Here is a 24,979-nt window from a genome sequence, read left to right on the forward strand (position 1 = left end):
CTTCGTTTTAAACTTCGAGAATTATAGTAGGCAATATAATTCTAACAAGCAGAATACCTACCTATTCGTAGGTAAGTAGGTAATTATTCGTATTAAATTATATTACCTACATTAGATACATAAGCTTTAGAAATAAGCTGCATGAAAAGACATTAGTGAGATAAATAGGTACTTACAGATTTGGCTTGTTCAGTCAGTCTTAATAAAAACTAAACGTTAATAAAAATATAATAATTTCTATCAACTCATGCCGCCCGCGACTTCGTCTCCATGGATTTAGATTTTTTAATCCCGTGGGAACATCTCCATACCTACCAAGTTTTAGCCAAATCGGTTCAGTCATTGTGGCGTAACTATCATCCAAACTTTCACATTTATAAATGTTTTCTATTTATTTAATTTTAACGCATTGGGAGCGATCTCTTAAGTTTGTTTGCCAGTAGAATACTTAGTTTAATACTAAAGCAGGTTTTTATAATAAGCATATTATCTCATAGTTCACAGCACAGCAACGTGTACCTGCATACTTTCTTATCTAAAATGTAATAAAATACACCATTTCTTATTTTTATTGTATACACAGTAAAATTGTAGTGGTTTGAGAGCCGTGGTTAAATGAATCGTCATCCATTTCGACAATTTATATTAAACCCTAGTCATAAAATCTATAATATAAAAATGAATCACTAAATGTGTTGCTAATCGCAAATCTCGAGAAAGGCTGAACCGATTTCGCTAATTCTTTTTTTATAATATTCCTTGAAGTACGAGGATGGTTCTTACGGAGAGGAAAGTTTAAAAAATTTGAATCGACTGTTGGGCGGAACGAAGTTCACCAGGGCAGCTAGTAAATAAATAAATCCAGTAATTTTTGCTTGGAAAAATTCGCCAACCAGTAGTAGTACCTACGCCGCCACGCCGCGTTCGCACTTCGCTCTGTCTCAGAACAGCGCCGGTCACAATATGTCACTGACATGACCTCGTAAACTGCTCGTAAATGAAGTCGGTTTAATAATAATATGTGGTGCGCTGGTGCAGTTGTCACGCTCGGCCACTACTAATGTTTCTCACAGATTCTAGTTTGTGTCAATCAAGATAATATATTTTTATTTATCCAAAAAATTGCCTAGTTTTCCAAAACAAACAAGTGTAGTCGATAGTACTAGCCACGGTTCAATAACTATAATTTCACCGTGTATTACCTATTATATAATTTATACTTGCGAAGGTGAAGATTTGTACCTAATCCTCGCATCGCTACGTGTAAATAAATTAACGATGTATGTCAAATCGTATGTTGCATTGTAATAATTTTAAAATAGTATTTATTATTACAATTTTCAAAATAAGTTAATAAAACACAATTTCGGATTAAAGTATGATTTTTATTTTATTACCTAGGTACCTTATTTGTTAGATACGTAACCATAATAGTCCCACAAATTGATATTGCGCTGGAACCATGTCGTGACGTCAGCCGAAATAAAAATTTAAAATATACCTACTTACCGTCGGCAAAAATTTTCTTTTTAGAATAATAAATATAATAATTTATAACCTAGCTTAGCCATAATAGTAAATTTATTATTATGTACAATTTATTACTTTTTTGATATGTATATTAGTTTTTTAATATTTTCGTTTTAAAATACTATATGTATTAAGTATTTGTGTAGGTACCTTTGTATTTAATGAGCTTGACCTTCATACCTATAGTTCGCGCGCAAGTTCCAAGCAATGGGCCGCTGAGGGTCCTTGGTTTTATTTGAAGTAGGTACCGGTAGTTAGTTGTAACATTTCCATTCGAAATACCACGTCTTGACTGGTGTCTTGACTGTGGAAGTAATTTTTGAATCCTCTTCTCTTTTGCAAAATAATTGTCTACTTACTTTAATAATAATCTCACGGGCACAACTATTAATTATTTTCCTACTCATATTTAACCCAAAAGGAAACAACAACTAAAACAAATTAACAAAAAACTTAACAACAATAACAAACAAAATATGTGAATTGCAATATTATTCAAAACACAATACGCGTACGGCGTACCTACTCTACCGACAGTTTTGTCAACGGTACTGGTTGCTCAACACTTTAATCTAGTGCTGACGTCACTAAACTACCTTAATAATTTATTACCTACTAGTACTTAGTACTACTTAGTTATATTATATGCAAAATGCATCGCTTCATTCGATAAGATGTAGGATATCACTTCATCATGATCAACTCACCACCTGCACCGGCTCACCACAGAGCATGGGTAGCTCAGAGTGGGAAGGGTTTTGGCCATAGTTTACCACGCTGGCCATTTGCGGATTGGTAGACTTCACACACCTTTGAGAACATTATGGAGAACTCTCAGGCGTGCAGGTTTCCTGACGATGTTTTCCTTCACCGTTAAAGCAAGTGACATTTACCAAATTACTTACACGAGGGCCGGGGGGGGACGCCCCGCACGTTATCGTCACCCGCGCTTGCCCGGTTTGCGCGGGGGCTGAGTACCCGCTCAGCTCAGCCCCCGCGCAAACGTCAATGCAGGACGTTACCTCCCCGATTATAATAGAATATTCAAACAAGACAAAGGGGACACTTGCTGGCAACGATAGTACCGATTTTCGCCACGCACCAAGATAGCCTTGTCAGTATACAGTACTGTATAGTGATCTGTGTCTCAGACAAAGATTGAAGCATTGTTTGAATTTTATTTCGGCTGACGTCAAAACGACGTTATTTCCATGTTAATGAGACATGGTTCCAGCGCAATAGCAATTTGCGGGACTTATATTTTCTTTGCAAGTTTTGCAAGAAGTTAGGCTCAAAAAGGATAGAACCCAGAGCTGCAAAACCAGTTTAACACGTTGCGTGCGGTACCGGTCAATTTCGACTTGTATGTGACTTTCAACTGGTGCGGCGACTAGTTGTTGTGTTTTTTCCTGTGGTGCGGGGGCACTTTTACTATGAAACCTTGTGAGTAGGTAAGAGATAAATATATATTTTGAATTTCCTCCTCAAACCCTACTATTTCAAACTATTTAATCTGTACAAGTCACATTTGTCTGGGTAGCACCAGAAGGAAATTTTTCTTGCTGTGTGCGGTACCAGTCATATGCGACTTGTACGTACGTGTCTGGTATAGCACCACGGGAACAGGCGAAACACCTTCAGTGAGCGATAGTGCATTCAAGAAGCAGTACGTATATCGATTATTATGGTATTATCATTTTCGCGGAAAATAATAGGTATTAAATTATAATTGTGTGTGTGTGTGTACTAACCATGAAACGGTCACGTCGGATGCTGCAACTTGTTACTGATGAAAACAATGATGATCGTAATTTCGTTATTGCTGGGCAGCAAAAAATCCAAAACAATAGACCATTAACAAAATCTCCATCAAATAGAAAATCCGAGTTTTTATAATTATAATTTTATAATTTTCCGATATTTTTATAAATATAAATATAATTTACCGTGAATTCATGATTAAAAATAAAAAATTGTTCGAATTTCACTATTTTATTAGTCATATTTTAGTTAGAATACCACTTTCATTTCCTTGCAATCTAAATGAAAACCAGAGTAAATAACTCGGGCATAAAATTGCCCGTTTTATGCACTTGTTATACAATTTGCTAATATATTATGTAATAAAATAAAAGTATGACATCGATATTTTTATTTTTATTAAACAGTCCCATCACTAATCGTCAGTCGATACTTCTTAAGTTGCTAGTTCTGCAGGCGCTACACCAGGTAAAATTGTCTGGGATTTTAAAAGCCTTATATTTTCCAAAATACATGATATAGGTACGCTAAAGCTAACTCACATCACGATAGTTTGACTCATATACTATCCTCTAATAATATTAAAATGGTCTTTCTTAGGTTTATTGAGAAAATAAAGCCTTGATAATGGAGGTATATGTACAAACGTTTATGTCTCGTAGCGCACTAGATTTCAGTCAATGTACCAGTCAGATTTTCCTTGTAACGCACTGCGAGTAAGACAGGGAAATATTACGCGCATTGAACGTGTTAAAAAAATACGCATTAAGTGTGCTGGGATGGTGCTGGGTGTGAACACCACAGATATGTCCAGATATGCAACTAGCGTGGCCCCCTCAGCCCCTCTCGCTCAAGCAGAGGTACTTCTTGTGAAATGATAATCCGTCTATTTTACGTTTGTGTCGGCTATTGTAGCCTAGTATACTGCACCAACCACCATTGCACAATAATTACAAAAACAAAAAACAACAAAACTAATCAGTTATTTATTTACAATACTTGAGTCAACATAACCTCACTTAACATCTCATATAACAAGAGCTTAAATGCATTTAGCTATCTCGCTTTAACAGTAAGTGTCACAATAGGGCTACTTCTAATAGTCCTTATTCTGAGGTGAACACCAAAAAGAATCACTACGTTTTAAGAGACCGGACTTTCATACAAAACCGAAAATGTATGCATGGAATGCATGCTTCAATACCAATATTATAAGACTAACACTGTCAGAAAGACTGTACTGCCAACATTACCAAAAAAGGTAGGTACATAGTTAAGTACGAGTGTTTCTTGTAGGTACTATTTATTACGCAGACTAAGAATCAAGAGACTTATCAGATGCGTATATCCCTCAGAATAAGGACTGTTAGAAGTAGCCCTATTGTGACACTGACTGTTAGAGCGAGATAGCTAAATGCATTTAAGCTCTTGTTATAACGTCGTAACAAAATGATTATGCTTTGTCCTTATCACCGTGGATTTTTCTTTTGTTTGTCAAAATATATTTGTACGTGATTATTTAACAAACAAAGTGAAGTGTAGAGGGAATGACATTTCACAAGTAAGAAAATCTGCTTGAGCGAGAGGGACTGAGGGGGCCACGCTAATTGCAAATTTGGACATATCTGTGTGGTATACCCGAAAGGGACAAAACAACAAAAGAATCATACTTACGTATGAAAGGTTATATTTCATAATTTGCGTTTCCTATAACTGTTACACAGCAATGCACAATAAATGGCTTCTACACACCTTCAATACTAATTTAAAACAGAAAACTAAATAAAAACTCGTAATATTCGCAATAAATTACTATCACAGAGATTTGTTAGACACAAACTACAACGTGCCCAACAAAAAAAAGCTAAACTATGACAAAGACAAAAAACTGTGTTTAGGTCTCTATCACTCTTCAGAGCTTACCTATACACTTAGCTTGCTCTAACAAGGTATTATTATTTTAATACCAAGTCTCCTTAATACTTAGTCTGATTTTTTTTTTTTTTTAAATTTATTTTACGGCCCTGGATAACAGTCTTTTAAGGCCTACTTAGTCTGAGACTTTTTATGACCATAGAGTAAATCTTGATAATATAGTGACAGAGAACAAACTCATTTTTGGTGTGATTTATGATTCTGTAGATGCTGATGTGTCCATTTCAGGCATCCGTGCATACAAAAATTTGCTATACGAGGCTTCGTCTGCCTGGTGAACACAGTAGACTTAGAGTAATATAGTGATATGGTGATAGCATGAATCTCTTGGATGAATGATTACCTCTATGATCTAATATGTGATAATAATGAATCTATAGAGATTACTTGTCTGTGCTATAGATTCGTGGGTGATAGTGATCTGTGACATAGAGAACAGAGAATTCAATTGATCAGATTTATATCACTCTTTTTCTCTTTTACTGACTGATGTTTTAAAAAATACCTAGTTAAAATTCGTAGCCTTTATATCACAGATCCATTAATGAATGAGACTGGTCTACTGAATTTAGATCATTGTGCAGCTATTACTTACTAGGTATACACGACTGATTGTATAAGTGGAAACTGAAAAGTATGTAAAGGAAAAGTGAAAATTGTGAATAAATTAGAAATGGTATTTTTTAACTTTTGGTCTGTGCTTCAATGGTATTTGAGACCTTTTATAAAATGGTTTTTGCGAAAAACTACGCGTCTTTGTGAACTGCAAAGGATATGTTATGGCGATAGAGTAGGAGCTCAGAGGACGTGTAATATTGAAAAATCATTAATGTTATCACGAATGCGAGATGTAAAAGAAGTTGTTTCGTTCTTAGACGCGGTGGTAAGAGAGCGAAGATTCATTGCGTCACATTTCTCTGAGATACTCGATCCTCCAATAAATATTATTCTAAGAGTTAAGAAGATCAATCCCAAACTCCACGATGCTTTCAAACCATCATTTCGTCAGTGTCTCATACAAATCTGGAGTTACCGTCAGTTAGTTGATGAAGTGGAAGATCTTCGGTGTACACAGTATGATAGCAGTAATCCAGATCATGAAGCAAAGCTCTTGAGGTTGTGGAATTTGTTGATGCCTGACAGACCATTGGAAGCAAGGATTACTAAAGACTGGCAGGACATCGGTTTTCAGGTACAGTAAAGAAATACAACAATATTGAAACAAATTGAGTACATACCTACATATAGTCTTTAACTTTACAGATAGCCTATTATGTGTAACTCTCTAGTTGATTCAAGGAATTGTTAAATTTACTTGTAGATTACTCATACAAAATAAAAATAAATTCTTTAGTACCAATAGTATGTAAAAAACTGCAACCACAACACCACTTTCATACATATCTGTTTTCTTTTCAGGGTGATGATCCAAAAACAGACTTTCGTGGTATGGGACTCCTGGGTTTAGAAAATCTACTATACTTTGCAACAGAGTACACTCTGGCTTCAAGCCATGTTTTAAGTCACTCGTTGCACCCTAAGTATGGCTACACATATGCCATTGTGGGTATTAACTTAACGTCCATGGCTTACTATCTACTAAAGGATGGCTCTGCCAAAACTTACATGTTTAACTGTAAACAATACCTGCCCAGTATTAATTTGTTTCACAAGTTTTATTGCTATCTCTTTTATGAATTTGACAAAATGTGGATTGAATCAAAACCTGAGAATATGATGGAATTTTCTATAATATTCAAAAAGTTTGAGAATGCTGTTCGTTCTGAACTAGCAGACCCAGCATCAGTGTTTAGAATAAACATACAAGTAGACACTATATAATAAATACTTAGTACCTACTTTAGTGGAATTTTACACTTAATTTATAGCACAAACTAGAAGCTAATGAACTACCTGTGCAATGTGTTCAATTAGAGCTGTATTAAATACAATAGAAAAATAAACTATATTATGTTTGACTCTAACTGAAACAGCCCTGTATTGTAAAGAATATTGAGGAATTTTATACAATGTCTGTATGTTATAATATGTTGCCAGTAACAATATGTGTTTTGTATTTATAGTGTTCAAAAGTATAATAAAATCTTTATTTTAACTAAAACTTAAAAATAAATCTTTTATATTTTCATAAGCTTATGTGCACTTATGCTTCTGTGATCAATATTTTAATATTACTCTCAAATGTGATTACCTATTTTTAAGTTAAGTAAACCCATGACAAAATGCTTTACTATTTAACTTTAGTTAATAAAAGTCTTATGCAAAATTAATAATTTTATTAATAATTTTTTATACTTATTTAGTATTTAAAAAAATACAAAAAGTCATTTTACTTAATATATGGGATTTTTATGCAACTTATAGGTAAGTATACCTCAGTAGTTAAAAAAAGTATTACATGCTCAAAAACTAGGACGGATAAATAAATGCAAAATTCCTACCCTGATAACAATATTTTTTCACTGGTCATACTAAAATATCATAAAAACCTTGACCAACTCATTTGCTCTTCTTCTCTTTCTTAACTTCTTTAGGTTCTTTAGGTTTTGTTTTTCCTGCTTTGATTAATGCTATAAGGGCTGTTATTGCAACAAGACCAAATCCTGCTAGTCCTATCTGCCAGATCCAAGGATATCTTGCTAATATATCCAAGCCAAAAGCTATGCTGAATTTGATCATTTCAACAGACCAATCTACCAATTCATCACTGAAATAAAAAAATCCACTTTTTAAGATCCATATATACATAAGGTTTTTAGTCTTTGAATTTGTTAAAGAAATCACTTCTAACGCGTAAATTCTAACTCCTCACGCGCCATTTTAACTTTTTGTGTCAAATTTCATGACAAAGTATGATTTTAGTGAACCGTACTTTTGACATGATAGTTGACCCATAGAGTTAAAATGGCGCGTGAGGAGACATTTTGTATGGACTATATATTATGTATGTTTGACTTACAATGGTGATGAAAGAAGTGGTACCGGTTCACCTTTTGAATTTTTGTACCAATCCTGGGCAAAGGAAACAAATGATTTGATATCTCTCTTTGGTAAGTCATATCGATAAACTTTTCCAAGACGGAAGCTGAAACAACCAACCAACCATTAATCACTTATAACATAATTTAATTTCAATTTAATAACTGATATTGACTCCTTTCTAATAGAAATATTTACTCATACAGCTATAATATTATGTTATGTTTGTAGGTATATGACACATCACACACAATTAGTGTACACAACTATCAGCAACTTACTATCTGATCCGTCTGGCTTCACTTGGGTAAAAGAAAAGATAATTATATAAGTCCCGCAAATTGCTAATGCGCGTGGCCGCCATTTTAGTGACGTCAGCACTAGACTGAAGTTTTGAGCTGATGGTAGGTATATTTTTATTTCAGCTGACGTCAAAATGACGTCATTTCGATGTTAATGAGACATGGTTCCAGCGCAATAGTAATTTGCGGGACTTATACCTTTTATATAATATCAAAGATATCATAAAACTCCAAATAGGCAATGCTCATATGATTGTATTTTAAAAAGTGAAGACAATTTCGTACGTTTGTGTGTGTGTGTGACATGTACGCGTATACACCACACAGGGGCACAGACGACAGATATTGACACAGGGTTTACAAACCTTTTGCCAACTTCAAGTCGCGCACTATACAAGCATTTAGAACTAATAAAGTTAATTAAAAAGTAGTTAAACTTACAAGAGAAAAGCTGGAAGTTTAGCAACTTTAAACCTCTTGGCTGTATTGAGCCCAGCTAGATTAGCATCAACTCTGGCAACATTAATTCGTCCACGTAATGTTGCTCCCACACTTTCCCAAACTGCATGCAACCTTTGACATTCCACACAGGATGCTCCATAACTTTAACAAAAGCATAAAAATTACATTACAAAAGATGCTAAAATACATAGTTCTTAAAATAAGAATAATAAAAAACCGGCCAAGTGCGAGTCGGACTCGCCCACGAAGTGTCTCTCGCGCAAACTATTCAGTTTAGAAAAAAATGATATTAGAAACCTCAATATCATTCTTGAAGACCTATCCATAGATACCCCACGAGTATTCATTTTTCAAAATAGAAAACACTAATTTTTAGTTCATGACCACAATTTTTTTTTGTGTGATGTAACTACAAATACACGATTTTTAGATTTTCCCCTAATGTCTGCTATACGATCTACCTACCTGCCGAATTCCATGATTCTAGGACAACGGGAAGTACCCTATAGGTTTTTGACAGACCGACAGACAACAAAGTGATCCTATAAGGGTTCCGTTTTTCCTTTTGAGGTACGGAACCCTAAAAATAAGTAAGACAGTACTTACAACATGATAAACCAATCCCCTGTGGTAGAACCAGTAGCTGCTTGTGTCATGTGCTCAAAAATTTTATCCGTTAACTCTTTGACTGCTGGAGTCTGATTTTTTTCCAAAAACCCATAAAGTTCATTTTCCTCTGGTTCGCCTATTTTTAAATTAACACAAAAATAAATTTACATAATTAAGTGTGTATATTGCCCAATATACATAGTTATTATATTTTAAAAAAATGTTAATTTATGGTTATTTTAAGTGATATATGTATATATTGTTAAACTTTGGAACCATTCAACCATTCAATTTATAAAAGTTTAGTCCTATAAGTTTCAAGCTAAGTAAGTTGAACATAAAACTGAACTGCCAGAAATAAAAATAGTGTCAATCTTCTCAAAGTTTACTTTTGAGACAGTATGTCCTAAATCTCATATATGAACAATATGAATGAATATTAAATAATGACATTTAAGTTAGATCACAATTTATTATGGAACTTACTCAGGCTAAGTATTAAGGAGACTTGGCATTAAAATAATAATACCTTGTTAGAGCAAGCTAGGTGCATAGAAAAGCTCTGAAGAGTGATAGAGACATAAACACAGTTTTTGTCTTTGTCATAGTTTAGCTTTTTTTTGTTGGGCACGTTGTACTTTGTGCCCAACAAACCTCTGTGAGATTAATTAGTAATTGTGAATATTACGAGTTTTTATTTAGTTTTCTGTTTTAAATTTAGTATTGAAGGTGTAGAAGCCATTTATGGTGCATTGCTGTGTAAAATAAATGATGAAACATAACCTTTTATACGTGAGTATTATTTCTTTTGTTGTTTTGTCCCTTTCAGGTATACGCGTCTGACAAGTCTCTTGTTTCTTAGTCTGAGTGGAACTTAACTTTTAAATCTCATAAATTAATATAGTGAAAAGGTTGGACGAAAATGGTCAGTCACATTTCCTCTTTCGTAGGTTAACACTATAGTAAAATTAGTGCCCAATGGAATAAGGTTTCATACCATCATAGAGCAAAGGAACTCCATGTCTGAAAAATACAACTGCCGGCTCTTTGGTTGGACTGTAGAGTCTGGATAAATGACTGTTAACTGCTTTCACAGTTAGAGCATTCATGTGCTTCACAAAATCATCATACATACTGTCAAGATTTTGTTCCAATTTATTACACACATCACAATTTGGTTTAGCTAAAACAATCAAATTAATTGTTATTAATTACTTGTGTTCAAGTAATTTAAAAAGTTTTCAAAAAACCCTGATTGCAGTTTGCACTGGATCTTTTTCAGCCCTCACATTAACCTTAAAAACCATAATACATATTTTTGATAGTGAACTATGCGATATGATACTGAAATATGCACTATCACTGAAAAAGTACTAAAATATGCAAAAATGCAGTTGTTAGTTTTATGCAAATGCATATATTTCGATGTCTATTTATGAGTATCACATATCTTTTATCAAAATCAGTTGAGCCGTTGAATAGTTATGAGCGTACATACATACAGGACAAACAAATACCCTCCTTTTGGGCTGGCGGGTAATAAAAAATATTACAAACAATAAAATTAATATCAATAGAAAAATGTGCAGAGGCATGCGCCCTGAGGAATGTCTTTTCTGTATCATTTTGATTTAGTATATTACGTAGGTATTTTTTGTTGAAGCAAGAATCAGTACCCTTATTATAAATGCGAAAGTGTGTTTGTTTGTTGGTTTGTCCTTCAATCACGTCGCAACGGAGAAACGGATTAACGTGGTTTTTTGCACAGGTATAGGTCATTTGGCCGGTTTGGCGACCACAGCCTGTTCCCGACCATTTTTCAGAAAACAACCAAAAATAGTTGTAATAATAACGCAGCGATCGTTCATTTTGCTGCAAGAGCATGCTCTGTCCATCTCTTTCCCTCAAGTAAAATTTGGCTGACCCAGTATTTGTTAGTGTCTCTCAGTGAGTTGACGAATCTGAGACGGAGCGCATGTGTCGATTTTGGAGCAAAAAGTTAATAAAAAATTAGTGAGGAGGCAAACTTCAACAGTAAGTAAAACATGTTTTTAGTAAAGTTTGTGCATACTTATTGCACTTGAGGTGTTAGAGTATGATTGAAATATATCTTTGAGTCCATATTTGATTCAAAAAATGGTTTATTTAATATAAATAAAGGGTGGTCGCCAATGGGCTGACTAAAACTTAGCTTCCTTCCGTTTACGAACACATGGTCGTAAAAGAGCGGTTTTCATCGAATCTTATTTCAGCTTTTCTAACATGCAGCTTTATATGGGTGTAAATGTTATTGTTTCTTGGCATCCTAATAAACATGCTTTATTTAGATGTCAGATTGCGACCAGCAAAATATAGATAAAACCTAGAAATCTAAATGTATTAAGATAGCTAAATACAAAGTGGTCGGGAACGGATCATCTGTCGACCACCAATTTTATTACATACAAAAGTCTCAGTTTTTTGCGGGCGTATACAGACTAGTTAACGACCACGTAGTTATTTTCATTAGTTTGACTACATTTTGGTGGTCGTATACAGACTAGTTAACGACCACGTAGTTATTTTCATTAGTTTGACTACATTTTGGTGGTCGTATACAGACTAGTTAACGACCACGTAGTTATTTTCATTAGTTTGACTACATTTTGGTGGTCGTATACAGACTAGTTAACGACCAAGTAGTTATTTTCATTAGTTTGACTACATTTTGGTGGTCGTATACCTACTGATTAGCTTGCGACTATAAGAACATCAATTTAATGTCTATATTTTGGCGATCGTTTATTGATTTAATCGCAACCAGAAATATTAATGTGATGTGGCAAAAGACCTAACTATGATCGAGAACCAACTTCTTTTCTCATACACAAATGTTTAGTGTTGTTCACGAAGATTTCTGACGATAAATTGAATTGAAACCTACTTTCTTTCTTTTAAATAATTAAGTTCGGTATGGCCATATTATTTAAACAGTAATAAACTTATACTGTTTTCACAAAGATGTCTGACTGCGTACTAACGGGTTTGGTGCTTGGTATATGTTGCATGTGTTTTATTTCTATTTACAGATGGTTCCACCACCTAAACCGAAAAAAAATAAACAGAAAAAAGCAAACGATAAAGATAAGTTGGTATGATCTATTAAATTATTACCTAGCTTACAATAATATTATGACAATGAACCATTTTGATAGAAAGATAGGAAGTCGGTATATATTACTTCTATATAGAAGTAAGATTATCAACATTTTGGTGGAGATCCGACTTCGTTGCTTATTTTCGGCAAGGGTATGTCATGATTTCAAGAAAGTTCATCAAATAGCAGAAGCTTCTTATACGACAACTTCAGCCTCATTATTAAAATAACCACTGAAATCATTATTAAAGTATTCATAAAATAACCCACTTTTCATCAACAACTTCGTGAATATCCAAGTACCCTTAATTAACACTGTTTAGCAACGATGATTTTATGAGGTCTTATGTATAAAAATCACCAAAGGCATACATTATTTCATCACTTGTTGCAAATACCACTAACACGTTGATATTTTCTGTTTATAATATGTATATTGCATATTTTATATACAAGTTTTTTTATAACTTGCAATACAACTAACATGGTTACATTTTCAATTTATTTTTGCAAATTACTACTAATATTATATATATTACCACTAATATGATATTTTCTGTTTTTTTAATGTACTTACTTTAGTAAAATGTATTTTGCAGAAGGCGCGGGCGGTATCAAAAAAAGTCTACCATACGTAGTCTTTTCAACTACAAGGAAGAAGAAATTTAATGAAAGCAATAGAAGACCATACAAAACAAAAAAAATGGGAATAAGAGAAGCCTGCCGGTTTTATGGGGTGCCAAAAAACGCCGTTTATGATCGACTGTCGGGTAAAATAGCAGCGAGCAAAATGCCTAAAGTAGGCCCAGACCCTGTATAGGTCGCGACGAAATTGAAGAAGAAAGCTATCTAAATGGCTTATAAACATGACTAAATGTGGATTTCCACTAACTAAACAAGATCTAATAGAAAGTGTATCCAAAATCATTCGCGATTCTGGAATTAAAAACCCTTTTAAGGAGGGTAAGCCAGGTGATACTTGGTACCACAACTTCTTAAAACGACATCCCGAAATTAGTATTAGAGTACCAGAAAGGCATTAACAATGCCCGAGCCGCAGTAACCGAGACCCGCATAAGGTCGTGGTTCAAGGAATTGAGAGATATATGGCGTCTATTGCTGCTTTGGACATATTTGAAGAACCAGACAGGATATTTAACGGAGATGAAACCGGATTCTCTCTGTGCCCAAAGAGTGGTAAAGTTTTGGGACCTAGAGGATACAAAAACGTATATGTAATTAAACAAAATAATGAAAAAGAAAAATATCACTGTATTGGTGGTATTTACAGCAAGTGGTAAATTATGCCCACCCCTTGTAATATTCCCCTACGTAAGACCTCCTAAGGCTATCATTGATAATATGCCAGAATCATGGTACTTGGACGTTCCGAAAAGCGGTTAGATGAAGAGCGAAGTCTTCTATGAATATGTATGTAATGATTTGAATGATTGGATAGCCAAAAGCGGTATCAAAAAGCCTGTGATTCTATTTATAGACGGCACAAGTCTCATATGACATACTCATTGAGTGAGTTTTGTGACCAAAATGGCATAATATTATATGCCTTACCAGCTAACACAACGCATATGCTTCAGCCGGCTGACGTAAGCGTGTTTAGGCCGCTGAAGCAAAAGTGAAAAAATACTGTAAGGAATTGGCAGGTTCGCCCTGAGAACATTAACAAAACCATTACTAAACTATAATTTTTGTGAAATTCTTAAGAGACTTTCACTTTAATTGACTTGGACGAGACCATCAAAAATGGGTTTCGAAAATGTGGGTTGTACCCCTTAAATGAAAATAACGTAGACTACACAAAATGTGTCAAGGACTTACAGAAACTAATAAGTCCAACATCAAATAGAGCAAAAACGGTGTATGCAAGAGATTTCGATGCAGCCTTGAAGGTTATATCATTAATCCAGACAGACTTGGCCAGTCGAAATATTGAAGTAACGCCTATTCTGGAAGAAATTGAGAAGGCTAGAGCAAAATTCATCGAAAATCGCCGTTCCAAGTCAAAGACGCCTCGAACATCTGCAACTTCTAATCAGAGTTCGAGCATACTTGAAGACCTCGTGACTGAAACGAACTGTGCAGTTACTCCAGACAATTTAAACTTTGATGAGCCTGGAATCGTGCCACAAACTACTGCTTGTTCCAGCCTGAATAATCCCTCTAATTTCAGCTCAAATATTGATATTTTTACACTACAAGCTCCAAGTTGCAACCCAAATATTGACACTATTACGCCACCAGCTCCTGCTTCATGTTCAAGCCCGAATATCAACATTTTGACCACAGAACTAATTACTGATGCTGCAAATATAAGTTTACCTCAACCTGGCTCATATATATCTTTAGACGATATATCGGTTTTGCCATTTTCTGAACTCGAAATATCACAAACACAAAATGACATGTCTTTTGATGATATCTTCGAAAAACATTTACATTTTCCGGAGCCACCAGCACCAAAAGATAAAAAGATTGGACCTAAATACCTAGTGCAATTTCTTCTAAAGCTTGGAGAGCTTATTACCAAAAAAAAGACCAAGATAAAGAAAATTTAGAAATGGAAAAAAAACAAAAGCGACAATTAAAAGCAGAAGAAAAAGATAGGAAAGCTAAAGAAAAAGAGAAAAGAATAAAGAAAAAAAGGACAGTGGTGAAGAGCACCTCAAAAAAGGAGGTTTGCAATGCAGCCAATGTTATGAAGACTTGATAAGCGACGTTGAGGATGATTCGGAAAAAAATATCGGCTGTGATAAATGCGTCCGCTGGTTCCATCTAAAATGTACAGTTGGAACAAGTTCCATATATTGAAGCAGCAATATCGGATTACATATGCCCATTTTGTATGCAAGATAATAATAAGTAATTTATATAATAATATAATTTTTATTGTATTAATATTAATAATAATCATAATTAATTACTTTTGTCCATTATATTCTAATTTCGATAAAAAATTATTGCTTAGTTATTTTTGATAACATATTGATTAATAATTTATAGAAGAAGTAAATAAACGTGATATTTAAAAAAAATCATAATTAATTATGTTTTCCCACTATCTATTTTCGATACGATATTATTACTTAGTTATTTTTGTTAGTTTTTTTGATAAACATATTGATTAATAATTAATAGAAGAAATAAATAAACGTGATATCAGAGAAAATATTGTTATTTTTATTTTTGACTTTAAATAAATACATCGAAAGCTCCTTTTTCAGTGGCATTTAAATGGTCGTAAACTGACGAAAGTGTGGCCGTGAACTAACGAAGAATGGTCGTAAACTGAAAAAAAACGCCCTTTTCGATAAATCGGAATATTGCTAATAATAGAGAAATTAAAATGCTTAAAACATATAGTGATTAATTTCTTTAATGCTTTTTTTATCGATTTAAGTTGTAATATCGGCTAAAAAGGTATATTTTGAAGAGCTACGTAACTTTAAAGACACCAAGTCGACTAACTGGTCGTGAAAGGGCCGAGTGACCCTACTTAGGAATTTTTTGATAATACAGATTTTAAGCAAACCCCTCGAGTTTCACTGCTACCACCCCTTACAGTATTAGTATTTAGTATGGATACTGTGATGACTCGTAGCTTTAGTTTTAAGTTTGCGTAATAATTATCACCACTATATCTTACAAATCCAACATCTGACTATCAAAAAGAGTAATTTATTACCTATTTTGAATAAATAATTTGACTTTGACTTTGACTGTTGTTAACGCGGCTTACACATAAAAATATGTTGTGTAATTTTCCAGTGTTTCCTGTGTCGGACAAGGAGTGACTTCGACGAGTTGTGTACGACGATAGAAACTAAACTAATGAAGGAGAGCCAGCCTCTGTTCGAACTCTGTGATAAGCGCCCGGCGCACTGGGGACCCAGCACCAATGATATAGACTTACAAAACACTAATCTTTTTACAGGTAAAAGATTTGCCTCCTCGTTTTTAATTCAAACCACTAGGATATGGAACGCATCAGTTTTCCCCTCAAATTTTTAAATTGAAGCCTGTCAAATCGGTTTAGAAAAAAATGCCGGGAACATACTACATATAGCGAAAAATACTGATCATCATCATCATCAACCCAGCCCTAGCTCACTAATCTCTACTGAGAGTTTCCTCTGCGAATAAGAAGAGTTTGGCCCATACCATGCTGGCAGACTTATTCACCTTTGAGAACATTATGAAGAGCTCTCTGGCATGCAGATTTCCTCATGATTTTTTCTTCACCATTAAAGAAAATTATAACTTAGCTAATAGCTCTGAAAAGAACTTATAACAATATTTTATTGACTGTAATCATTAATGTTAATAAAATTTTCGTACCTATGATTTATATTTTTTTACAGAATTTGAAGAAGTCGATCGACAATTTGATGATTCGGATGATGAGTTCGAAATTCTATGAAATTGTCGACGTACAACGGCGTTATGGCCAAAATGAAATAGTATGCGACATATATGATATTTTTAATAATTCATCACAACACAATACTATATTATGTTTTACCTGTATACATTCTGTATTTTATAATTATTGGAGGACTTTGTGTTCATTTATGCAATTGAAATGCATTTTAAGTTGTGTATTTTATTTGTTTATTATTTTAATGAAGTAGGCAAATGAAATAATTGTAAGTATGTTGAGATCACCAGTTCAGCGTTTACTAAGAGAGATGTATGTAGTACGAGGATGGTTCTTACGGAGAGAAAAATTAAACAAAATGTAAGATTTAAAAAAAATTAAAGAATCGACTGTTAGGCGGTACGAAGCTCGCCGGGTCAGCTAGTTGCTTAATATTTACAAAGCCTCGCTCCTCTCTTCTCCGCACCAGTAGACAGGCAGTCTAATACAAGTTTTCGAGGCTAATATGAAAGAACTTCTAACTTAAAGAATGTAAGTACTGTTATGTATAAGTACTGTATGATTGAGCAGTTTTATTATATTATCTCGAATGTGTTAGTGGTCAATGGATGCCATTTATAAAAAAACATTCCAAATTTCGATTTGAATACTCTAAAGATATTTTCATTTGTATAATATTTGTATTCAATATATGCGAGGCCCAGTAAATCCCATACTAATATTATATGAGGTACTTATTATTATACAAGCCCAAAGGCCCAACACTGACCCGTTTTGATGAAAGATACAGAGTTAGCTTATATCTCGGGGATGGACATATTATGCTACTTTTTATCGCGAAAAATCAGAGGTATACCTATAGTACCTACGTGACAGGCTGAAATGGCAATCGAGGCGGGAACTCCCCACCGTGCGGGCGTCCCCCCGCCTCTTACCCCAATTGCCATCTCGACCTGTCGTCCCGTAGTGTTCTTAAAGGCCGATCCATTTAACCAATTTATATGAAAGAGTACAGAGGTAGCTAGCGTCCCAAAAATTGACGTAGTCAATTTTTTATCCACAGCAGTGTTCCCACCTGATTTTAAAAAAACCTAAACACACGCGGACGAAGTCGCGGGCATCATGTGCTTCATGAATACAAACCAACGCTGGAGATGTAAAAACTTTTTATGAATAATTAATATGAGTTTGTATGTATATTCCCATATTTTTTAATAATAAAGAATAAATAAAGTCTGAATAAACACACACATTTGTTATAATGATTTTATTTACCTGTATATAATACACAACACAAACATGTATTATGATTATTTTGAATGATATCTAGTCATAACCAGTATTCCTTTATTTTATTACATGATCTGCACACAAAGCACAATAAACAGGTACAAAATAAATATTTACGTATAATCCAATTGTGTTTCCTCTACTAAAAAGTAAGTAATTTATTTAACTTAATTTAAAAGATATACCTACTTAACATATTAAGAATCATTTGACTAAGCATAGGTTTGCTAAAAAAATGTATGTAAACTTACTTTTTTCCTTTAGGAAGATTTGTCTGAGTATTGTGCTATATCTACACTTTTGAACTGATCCTTTACCAACAAAATGACCAAAATCTTAAATTCTACATGTTTCTAACTACCTGCTGAATTTTCAGATAAACGAAATTATTTACGAATGACAAATGGACCTGTGTTATCTTTAATAAAAAGATAAGTCATAAATACATAATATTGTACATACATTGCAACACAAAATATAGATATTATTCACACGATAAAAATACACAACAATACATAAGGCGGATAGTATATTGTTAAATTATAAAGCTTAGTCGAAATGAATAAATAATCATCTAACGTTCTAATCTGACGAGATGACTTAGCAACATTGTTTGCCAACTAAAGAAGAGACTGGAAAAGCGCAGCAAATTCAAACAATACCGACAGCCCCAAAATTAGTAAAACAGACCTGGAATAACCTAATTTGATATAACAAAAAAAAATAAGGAATTCTAAAGTATCAAATTAGGTTATTACAGGTCCACTATTTTAATTTTGGGGCTGCCATACTGATATTTTTTGAATTTGCTGTGCTTTTCCAGTCTCTTCTTTCGTTGACCAGACTCGTATTTGTCAAGAATAGTATGGTACATATAAATAATTTAGAAATTTCCTTGAAATGTTATGTAAAACACAATCATAAAAATTATAAATTGAATGGTATTTTTTGAAAATCAACAACTTTACATTGCTGACACTTATCAACAAATTACAGATAGATTGATTACCTATATTAATTTCAGCCGTAAATGTATAATTTCTATGATTTGATGACCATAATATGTAATTGGAGTTAAATTATCAAAATTGATGATCACTTCAGATTTTATTGTTAATTAAAAAATAAGGATATAATCAGGAACAATTTTTTTTATATTGAAAACTGAAAAGCTAGATGCCATAATATCATAGCAATAATAGCATTCTTGTAAAATACACATCTGACTTTTGCGGCAAATTAGAATGCTTTTGGCCCCAATTGGAGAACATTATGCAAAAAAAATTGTAAGATTTTTTAAATTAAATAATTTAAAAAAAATTACAATATCAGGAGTCACCATAAACATAAATTTGTACTTATTAATATAATTGAGTAAACATTATAGTATAAATAAACTTTAGATTGGAATCCAAAAATATGTTATCGTCATATAATTTTTGTTTAGTAAATTACTTAATACTATCACAACAAAAATGGCTTAGCCAATATTCACATTAAAATTACACTAAATATTAGTATAACGCAATAAATTATGCGCGATAGAATGAAGTGTTAAGGTGATTGCAAATTACAGAACACTGAACGCTACGCACACAAAAACTGTTCAAAGACATCAGAACACCAATAAGCGCTGTAATTTTTTAGCGTTGCCTGTAATGTGCGAATATCATCATCGACTAGCACCACAGGTAAAAACCTAATATACCTACAATAGCTAAATAAAGCTTGGGCATAAAATGCAGAACCTAATAGAAATAAGATATTTGGCAAAATCAAAAAAAGGCTTTGAAATCACAATCATTTTACAAGATAAGGAACTATGATGCTGCAACTTACAGCTATTAACAACTTAATATATTATACAGTGTAAATGTAAACCCTTTATTGCGAACTTCTATTTAACGAAAAACTCCTAGGTTCGTTTGGGTTACATTGTTATCATTATATTGAAACATTTTATATAGCGTAGCAACCACTCTCAATAGCGAAACAATACGTCATTATTTAGACCACAATAAACATTAATTTCATTGACCTTAAATACCATTCTGATATAGAGTCGTAAATATTTCGTATGCCTAATACAATTCTTGGAAATGTATTTTTGTTTATTGTAGCACGTATTTACTTACTGTTTCCTATCGTTCTATTGTTAACCAGTTATTCATAAAATTATATGGTTTTCTTTTACTTTCTGTTTGACAAAAACTCTTTATAATACACTAAAATACCCACCCATTTCCTTCAATTTCGCTATATAGTGTACACTGTATTTGTATAACTTTGCATTATGATTAATGAGCAAATGTTCTGCTACTATATTCTAGGAACTGTGAATTATATTCTAGAATTATAAAGCAATAAGTAAAATTGTTTGTAATATTATTATTGCAATCTCCAGGGCCTATAACTGCATCTTTCAGTTAAACATTTTATATTTCAACATAAGATATCAATCAAACTATAAATTGGTTTTTATAAAGCAAGCTATCTAACTTCTGGAAAACAATAAAATTGCATTATATTAATACAAATAAATAGTCTTCTAGAATTCTTCCAATTAACATTCACAACCACACAGTTTAAGTTTCCTTTACAAAATATATTTATTGAATCACTAATATTATTTAAAGTCTGATAGGTACATATAATTAATTTAGTTAGAAATTTATCAAACATCGATAATAAAAATTTAATTATGAAACTTTTTATTACTTTAAAAATGGTAAATTTTTACAAAACATATTATTATTTAGCACAATTTTATTATTTATATTAAAGACTACTCTTAAATCTGGATGGTGTTACAAAACGATTTTGACATTTGGCACAGAGATAGCTTGCATCCTGTCGGGGAAGGGCTACTTTTGTCCTGAAAAATCAAGAATTTCCCATGTGATTTTTAAAAACTTATTCTTTCTTTCTTGGGTGATTTTGAATCTAAATTCACACCTAAGAAATCACAGACACCATCTATTTAGTACAAAGATAGCTTGCATGCCGGAGACTGATGCTACTTATTATCCCAGAAAATCATAGTTCCCCACAGGAATTTAAAAAACCCAAAACAGCTGTCGCCAGCATCATCTAGGTATTTTTTTAATACAAATTTTGTCTTCTATAAGTTTTAGGTTCATAAAATTTGCTACTCATAAAATCAGCTAAGTTTCAGTAAGTAACAATCTGAATATGTCCATGAGAGTTGCACTACTGAGTTACTGTTAGCCAGTTAGTATCTGAAAATTTTATGACTAGAACTGTAATGTTATCAACCGATCCTCTGTAGTAAGCCTGGAGGGTTAGACTTTTAGCTCCATAATCTGGTTCATCTAAGCGTTCCTTTATAAATCTAACAGCTTCCTCATTTGAGAATGTGTCCCATAAACCGTCTGATGCTAAGACTAAGAACATGGGTTTGTGGTCATTTAAGTTAAAGGTAAGAATATCTGGATCTGCTATAACAAAGTTTTTATCTTTGAGTGGATAATCACCCATTGCTCTTGAGGTTGCCAGGATGCCAGCCACCCTCCACACTCCATTGAAGGCAATGTAACCTCCAGCTGCCTCAATCCTTTTTTGTTCACGCACCTGTTGAACAAAACACAATTCGTAAATGTTTTATTATCTTTTAGATGAGTGGTCTTACTTTCTTCACTCTGGGCTGGTTTCCGCACTTAAACGTTTCCGTCTGTTGTGCGTGCATCGCCCCTCCCCGCCGAAGTTAGATGAGTGGTCTCCAAACTTTTTAACCTAAGATTCCTCTGTAAGTCAAAAGGGCCAAGATCTATCTAAAAACGTTTATTAGCTTATTTTTTTTGTGTGAGTTTTCTTTACTATAAATACAATGTAGCCATAATAAACCATGGTTCGCCAGGTATCAGGCATTTTCAGCTCACTAAAAATTTGGAGACTGCTGTACTAGATGATAGATTTTGTGTGAATTAGGTTTTTCAATCAGAGTCACTTAATAGTTTAGTTAAAACGAGAGAGCTATATCTCTCACATATATCTGTCTCATATTAACTTGATCTTAAGTAAAGATTAGCGACTCTGAGCACAGCAGTAAGACTTTAATTTCTTGGATAAAAAGATAAAACTTATGCTCTTCTAGAGCTTTAAGGACAAAGGCTTTTTATCCTTCCGTCTATGTCCAGGATGCAAGCCATCTCTGTACCAAATTTCATCAAAATTGTTAACTGATGGGCCATGAAAAGGTAAGAATTAACTCACAATAAAAACTACATCTCATAAATCAATTTTGAATAAATAATAGACAACTTACCTGCTGAGGTTTGTGGTCAAATGATACAGGTATTGCATTACCACGACTGTCACACATTACTCCTCTTGAGTCACCTACATTAGCTACAATCAGGTGGTTGTTTTCTAACACAGCTATCAAAGCAGTGGTCCCTGCTACATTCATGGTGCGCTTGGCAGCCTCTACAAGCAATCTGTCAGCAGCTAAAACCTCATCTGTCAATAGTTTGCCATAATTTATCTTCCCTTTGTCTACATAACTTGACAATGGGACTGCTACATTTCTTACTGCTTTGGTTGGCTTTACTTCCCTTGTGATTATTGGTCTCGCTTTGGACAGCTGAGCCAAGAGTTCTGGATCGGTTATCTCTTTTTTTGTAGTATCGTCAGCTGTACTTGAAGACTTTTTAAAACTACTTTTTCTCTCTACATCAATATTGCTCGCCTCCTTAGGTGGCTCCTCCGGGCTGTCTCTCTGCGGTGTGATAACTATCTTGCCGTCTTTGAAAGCACATAATTCGACAACTTTGTTGTATAAATTTTGTATAAGGTGGTCTTTAGCGTAGTTGGCGGCAAACTCTCCGCCGTGGCCATCAAATATAGCGAACAACGATATGCCGGTGCTATTTATATTTTCGTTAATAATAAACTTGTCTTCCATATGCATTCGTCTGCCTTTGATTGCATAAGCCGCACTTTGAGAGCCTTTCAGCTCCCAGCTTTGTTTGTCAGCTTCGGAGCCTTCCATTAACTTCATGCGCTGCACGGCATTCAGCGGGCTCATGGCTTGCGACAGCCTGCTCAGCAGCGTCCGGCTCCATAGCCCAAGCGTTTGCAGATACATGAAGAATATAATGAGAGCAAGAGTAAACACTAACACTTCTGATCGAAGTAAGTAGAGTCGGACCATCTTCCATAAATAGCTCAATGGAGTGTCAAACGCAACACTGTTCGTAAAGCGCGATAGAATTTTCATAAACGACACATAAGTTTGGTGTACTACCTTGTCTTCTAATTCGTCTTCCATGTCCTTGAAGCAAATACAATTGAAAATAATAAAACTATTTTTCAATAGGACTTCGCGAACTTGCAATTGCAATTTTATAAATTCAAGCAATAGACATAGATACACAGACCAATACCTAACATATATGATCACCGACCAGAAATAAAAGGATAAAAGGATATATGCATAGATTATCGATATAATATGATAGATAGACCAGAGACCATCCAGAGACCTACTCCACAGAGCACAGACCAGTAATCCACAGAGTACATTTATATATGATATATATATATATATATATATTTTTAATTTATTTTACGGCCCTGGATAACAGTCTTTTAAGGCCTATTTATATTATAATATATACTACCCACATACTACCTACCTACTGCTCTAAGAGATTTTTTAACTGGTTTTAGGGCTCTGGGTTCCAGACCAAAAAGTATATAGGCACTCTAGACACGTACATCAGAAATAGGAAGGAGAAGAATGACCGATAGTTATTATTATTAATCCTCAGCCGACATCAGAATGCAGTAATCAATGCTAACAAGCCAGCCAACTAACTGGAGGGAAGGTATGTGGGACTCGCCGGCCGAGAGGCGACCGGAATACTCACTAAAACCCAGCGGCATTTCTGCATGTCGCCTGGCGACTGGGTCACGGGAACGCCGAAGCAAACCACCGCGACCCAGTCAGCGACATCCGCCGAGGCGGACCGTCCACCGAGGACCCCGCTCACGAGGTCCCCCACCACACGTCCGAGGCGCACCAACGATGTGCGCCTCCTCCCCCCGGGGACCCAACGGGCAACAACGTGATCCCGCGCACGTCGCCCGCGTCCCATCCTCCGCCTCGTCCACTGTGCCCTCTGCGAGTCAGAGGGACACGCGGAGAAACCTCCCCTTGCCAGGTCATTAGCCATGGCTAACAATATCCCCGAAGAGAGATTATTAGCCATGTTACCGGGGTGCACCAGCCCGAATACTGCTCTTCCCCTCGGAGGCCCGAAGGCATCCAAAAGGGACCAGCGGCACACAGGCACACTTGGAGGTTACCTGGCTGGCACCCCAACCACATCACCCTAACCTAACCCTACCTATGGTCGCCTCCCATCACCCCTCACCTCACTCTAAACTAGCTAGCCTGAGCTAAACACTACATCATGTGATTAGGGCGCAATTGCCATTGCAACCTCTCAATCAAATCATGACCTATTCCGTTATCCAATCATCTCAAGGTAATCAATCACAACTTCATGAACGCTCTTCTCCACTCTGTGCACA

At 34.5% G+C, this 24,979-nt stretch overlaps 4 protein-coding genes across 4 annotated transcripts in view; 2 read left to right on the top strand and 2 right to left on the bottom strand.

Annotated features, from left to right (window-relative positions):
* Atg4a (Autophagy-related 4a) overlaps positions 1-17,357 on the top strand; it is a 23,862-nt gene extending 6,505 nt beyond the window's left edge. The window contains 2 exon segments of the mRNA XM_034971983.2: positions 16,522-16,687; positions 17,115-17,357. The gene's annotated coding sequence lies outside the window, so the exon portion shown is untranslated.
* LOC117985163 (ELMO domain-containing protein 2-like) lies at positions 5,716-7,185 on the top strand. Its single transcript, XM_034971890.2, has 2 exons — positions 5,716-6,418; positions 6,646-7,185. Exons 1-2 carry the CDS (start codon positions 5,900-5,902, stop codon positions 7,066-7,068), a joined length of 942 nt encoding a protein of 313 aa, XP_034827781.1. The 5' UTR covers positions 5,716-5,899; the 3' UTR covers positions 7,069-7,185.
* On the bottom strand, positions 7,633-10,798 carry LOC117985357 (thioredoxin domain-containing protein-like). The gene is made up of 5 exons (XM_034972089.2): positions 10,597-10,798; positions 9,597-9,735; positions 8,970-9,131; positions 8,207-8,332; positions 7,633-7,954 (listed from the first exon to the last, which is right to left on the bottom strand). The coding sequence occupies exons 1-5, from the start codon at positions 10,730-10,732 to the stop codon at positions 7,747-7,749; spliced, it is 771 nt and encodes a 256-aa protein (XP_034827980.1). The 5' UTR covers positions 10,733-10,798; the 3' UTR covers positions 7,633-7,746.
* A 1,006-nt stretch (positions 17,358-18,363) lies between the features above and the next one.
* On the bottom strand, positions 18,364-23,854 carry LOC117985064 (protein phosphatase 1L). The gene is made up of 2 exons (XM_034971782.2): positions 22,707-23,854; positions 18,364-22,012 (listed from the first exon to the last, which is right to left on the bottom strand). Exons 1-2 carry the CDS (start codon positions 23,709-23,711, stop codon positions 21,632-21,634), a joined length of 1,386 nt encoding a protein of 461 aa, XP_034827673.1. The 5' UTR covers positions 23,712-23,854; the 3' UTR covers positions 18,364-21,631.
* Between the last annotated feature and the right edge of the window lie 1,125 nt (positions 23,855-24,979).

Source organism: Maniola hyperantus, chromosome 1, assembly GCF_902806685.2.
Source record: "Maniola hyperantus chromosome 1, iAphHyp1.2, whole genome shotgun sequence".
Lineage (NCBI taxonomy): Eukaryota > Metazoa > Arthropoda > Insecta > Lepidoptera > Nymphalidae > Maniola > Maniola hyperantus.

Coding starts and splice junctions, on each gene's coding strand:
- LOC117985163 (XM_034971890.2), top strand. CDS start 5,900: ATGGTATTTTTTAACTTTTGGTCTGTGCTTCAATGGTATTTGAGACCT. Junction 6,419..6,645: donor GGCAGGACATCGGTTTTCAG/GTACAGTAAAGA, acceptor TTTTCTTTTCAG/GGTGATGATCCAAAAACAGA.
- LOC117985357 (XM_034972089.2), bottom strand. CDS start 10,732: ATGTATGATGATTTTGTGAAGCACATGAATGCTCTAACTGTGAAAGCA. Junction 9,736..10,596: donor AGTTCCTTTGCTCTATGATG/GTATGAAACCTT, acceptor ATTTAAAAATAG/GCGAACCAGAGGAAAATGAA. Junction 8,333..8,969: donor AAACTTCCAGCTTTTCTCTT/GTAAGTTTAACT, acceptor TGGTTGTTTCAG/CTTCCGTCTTGGAAAAGTTT.
- LOC117985064 (XM_034971782.2), bottom strand. CDS start 23,711: ATGGAAGACGAATTAGAAGACAAGGTAGTACACCAAACTTATGTGTCG. Junction 22,013..22,706: donor TTGACCACAAACCTCAGCAG/GTAAGTTGTCTA, acceptor TTTGTTCAACAG/GTGCGTGAACAAAAAAGGAT.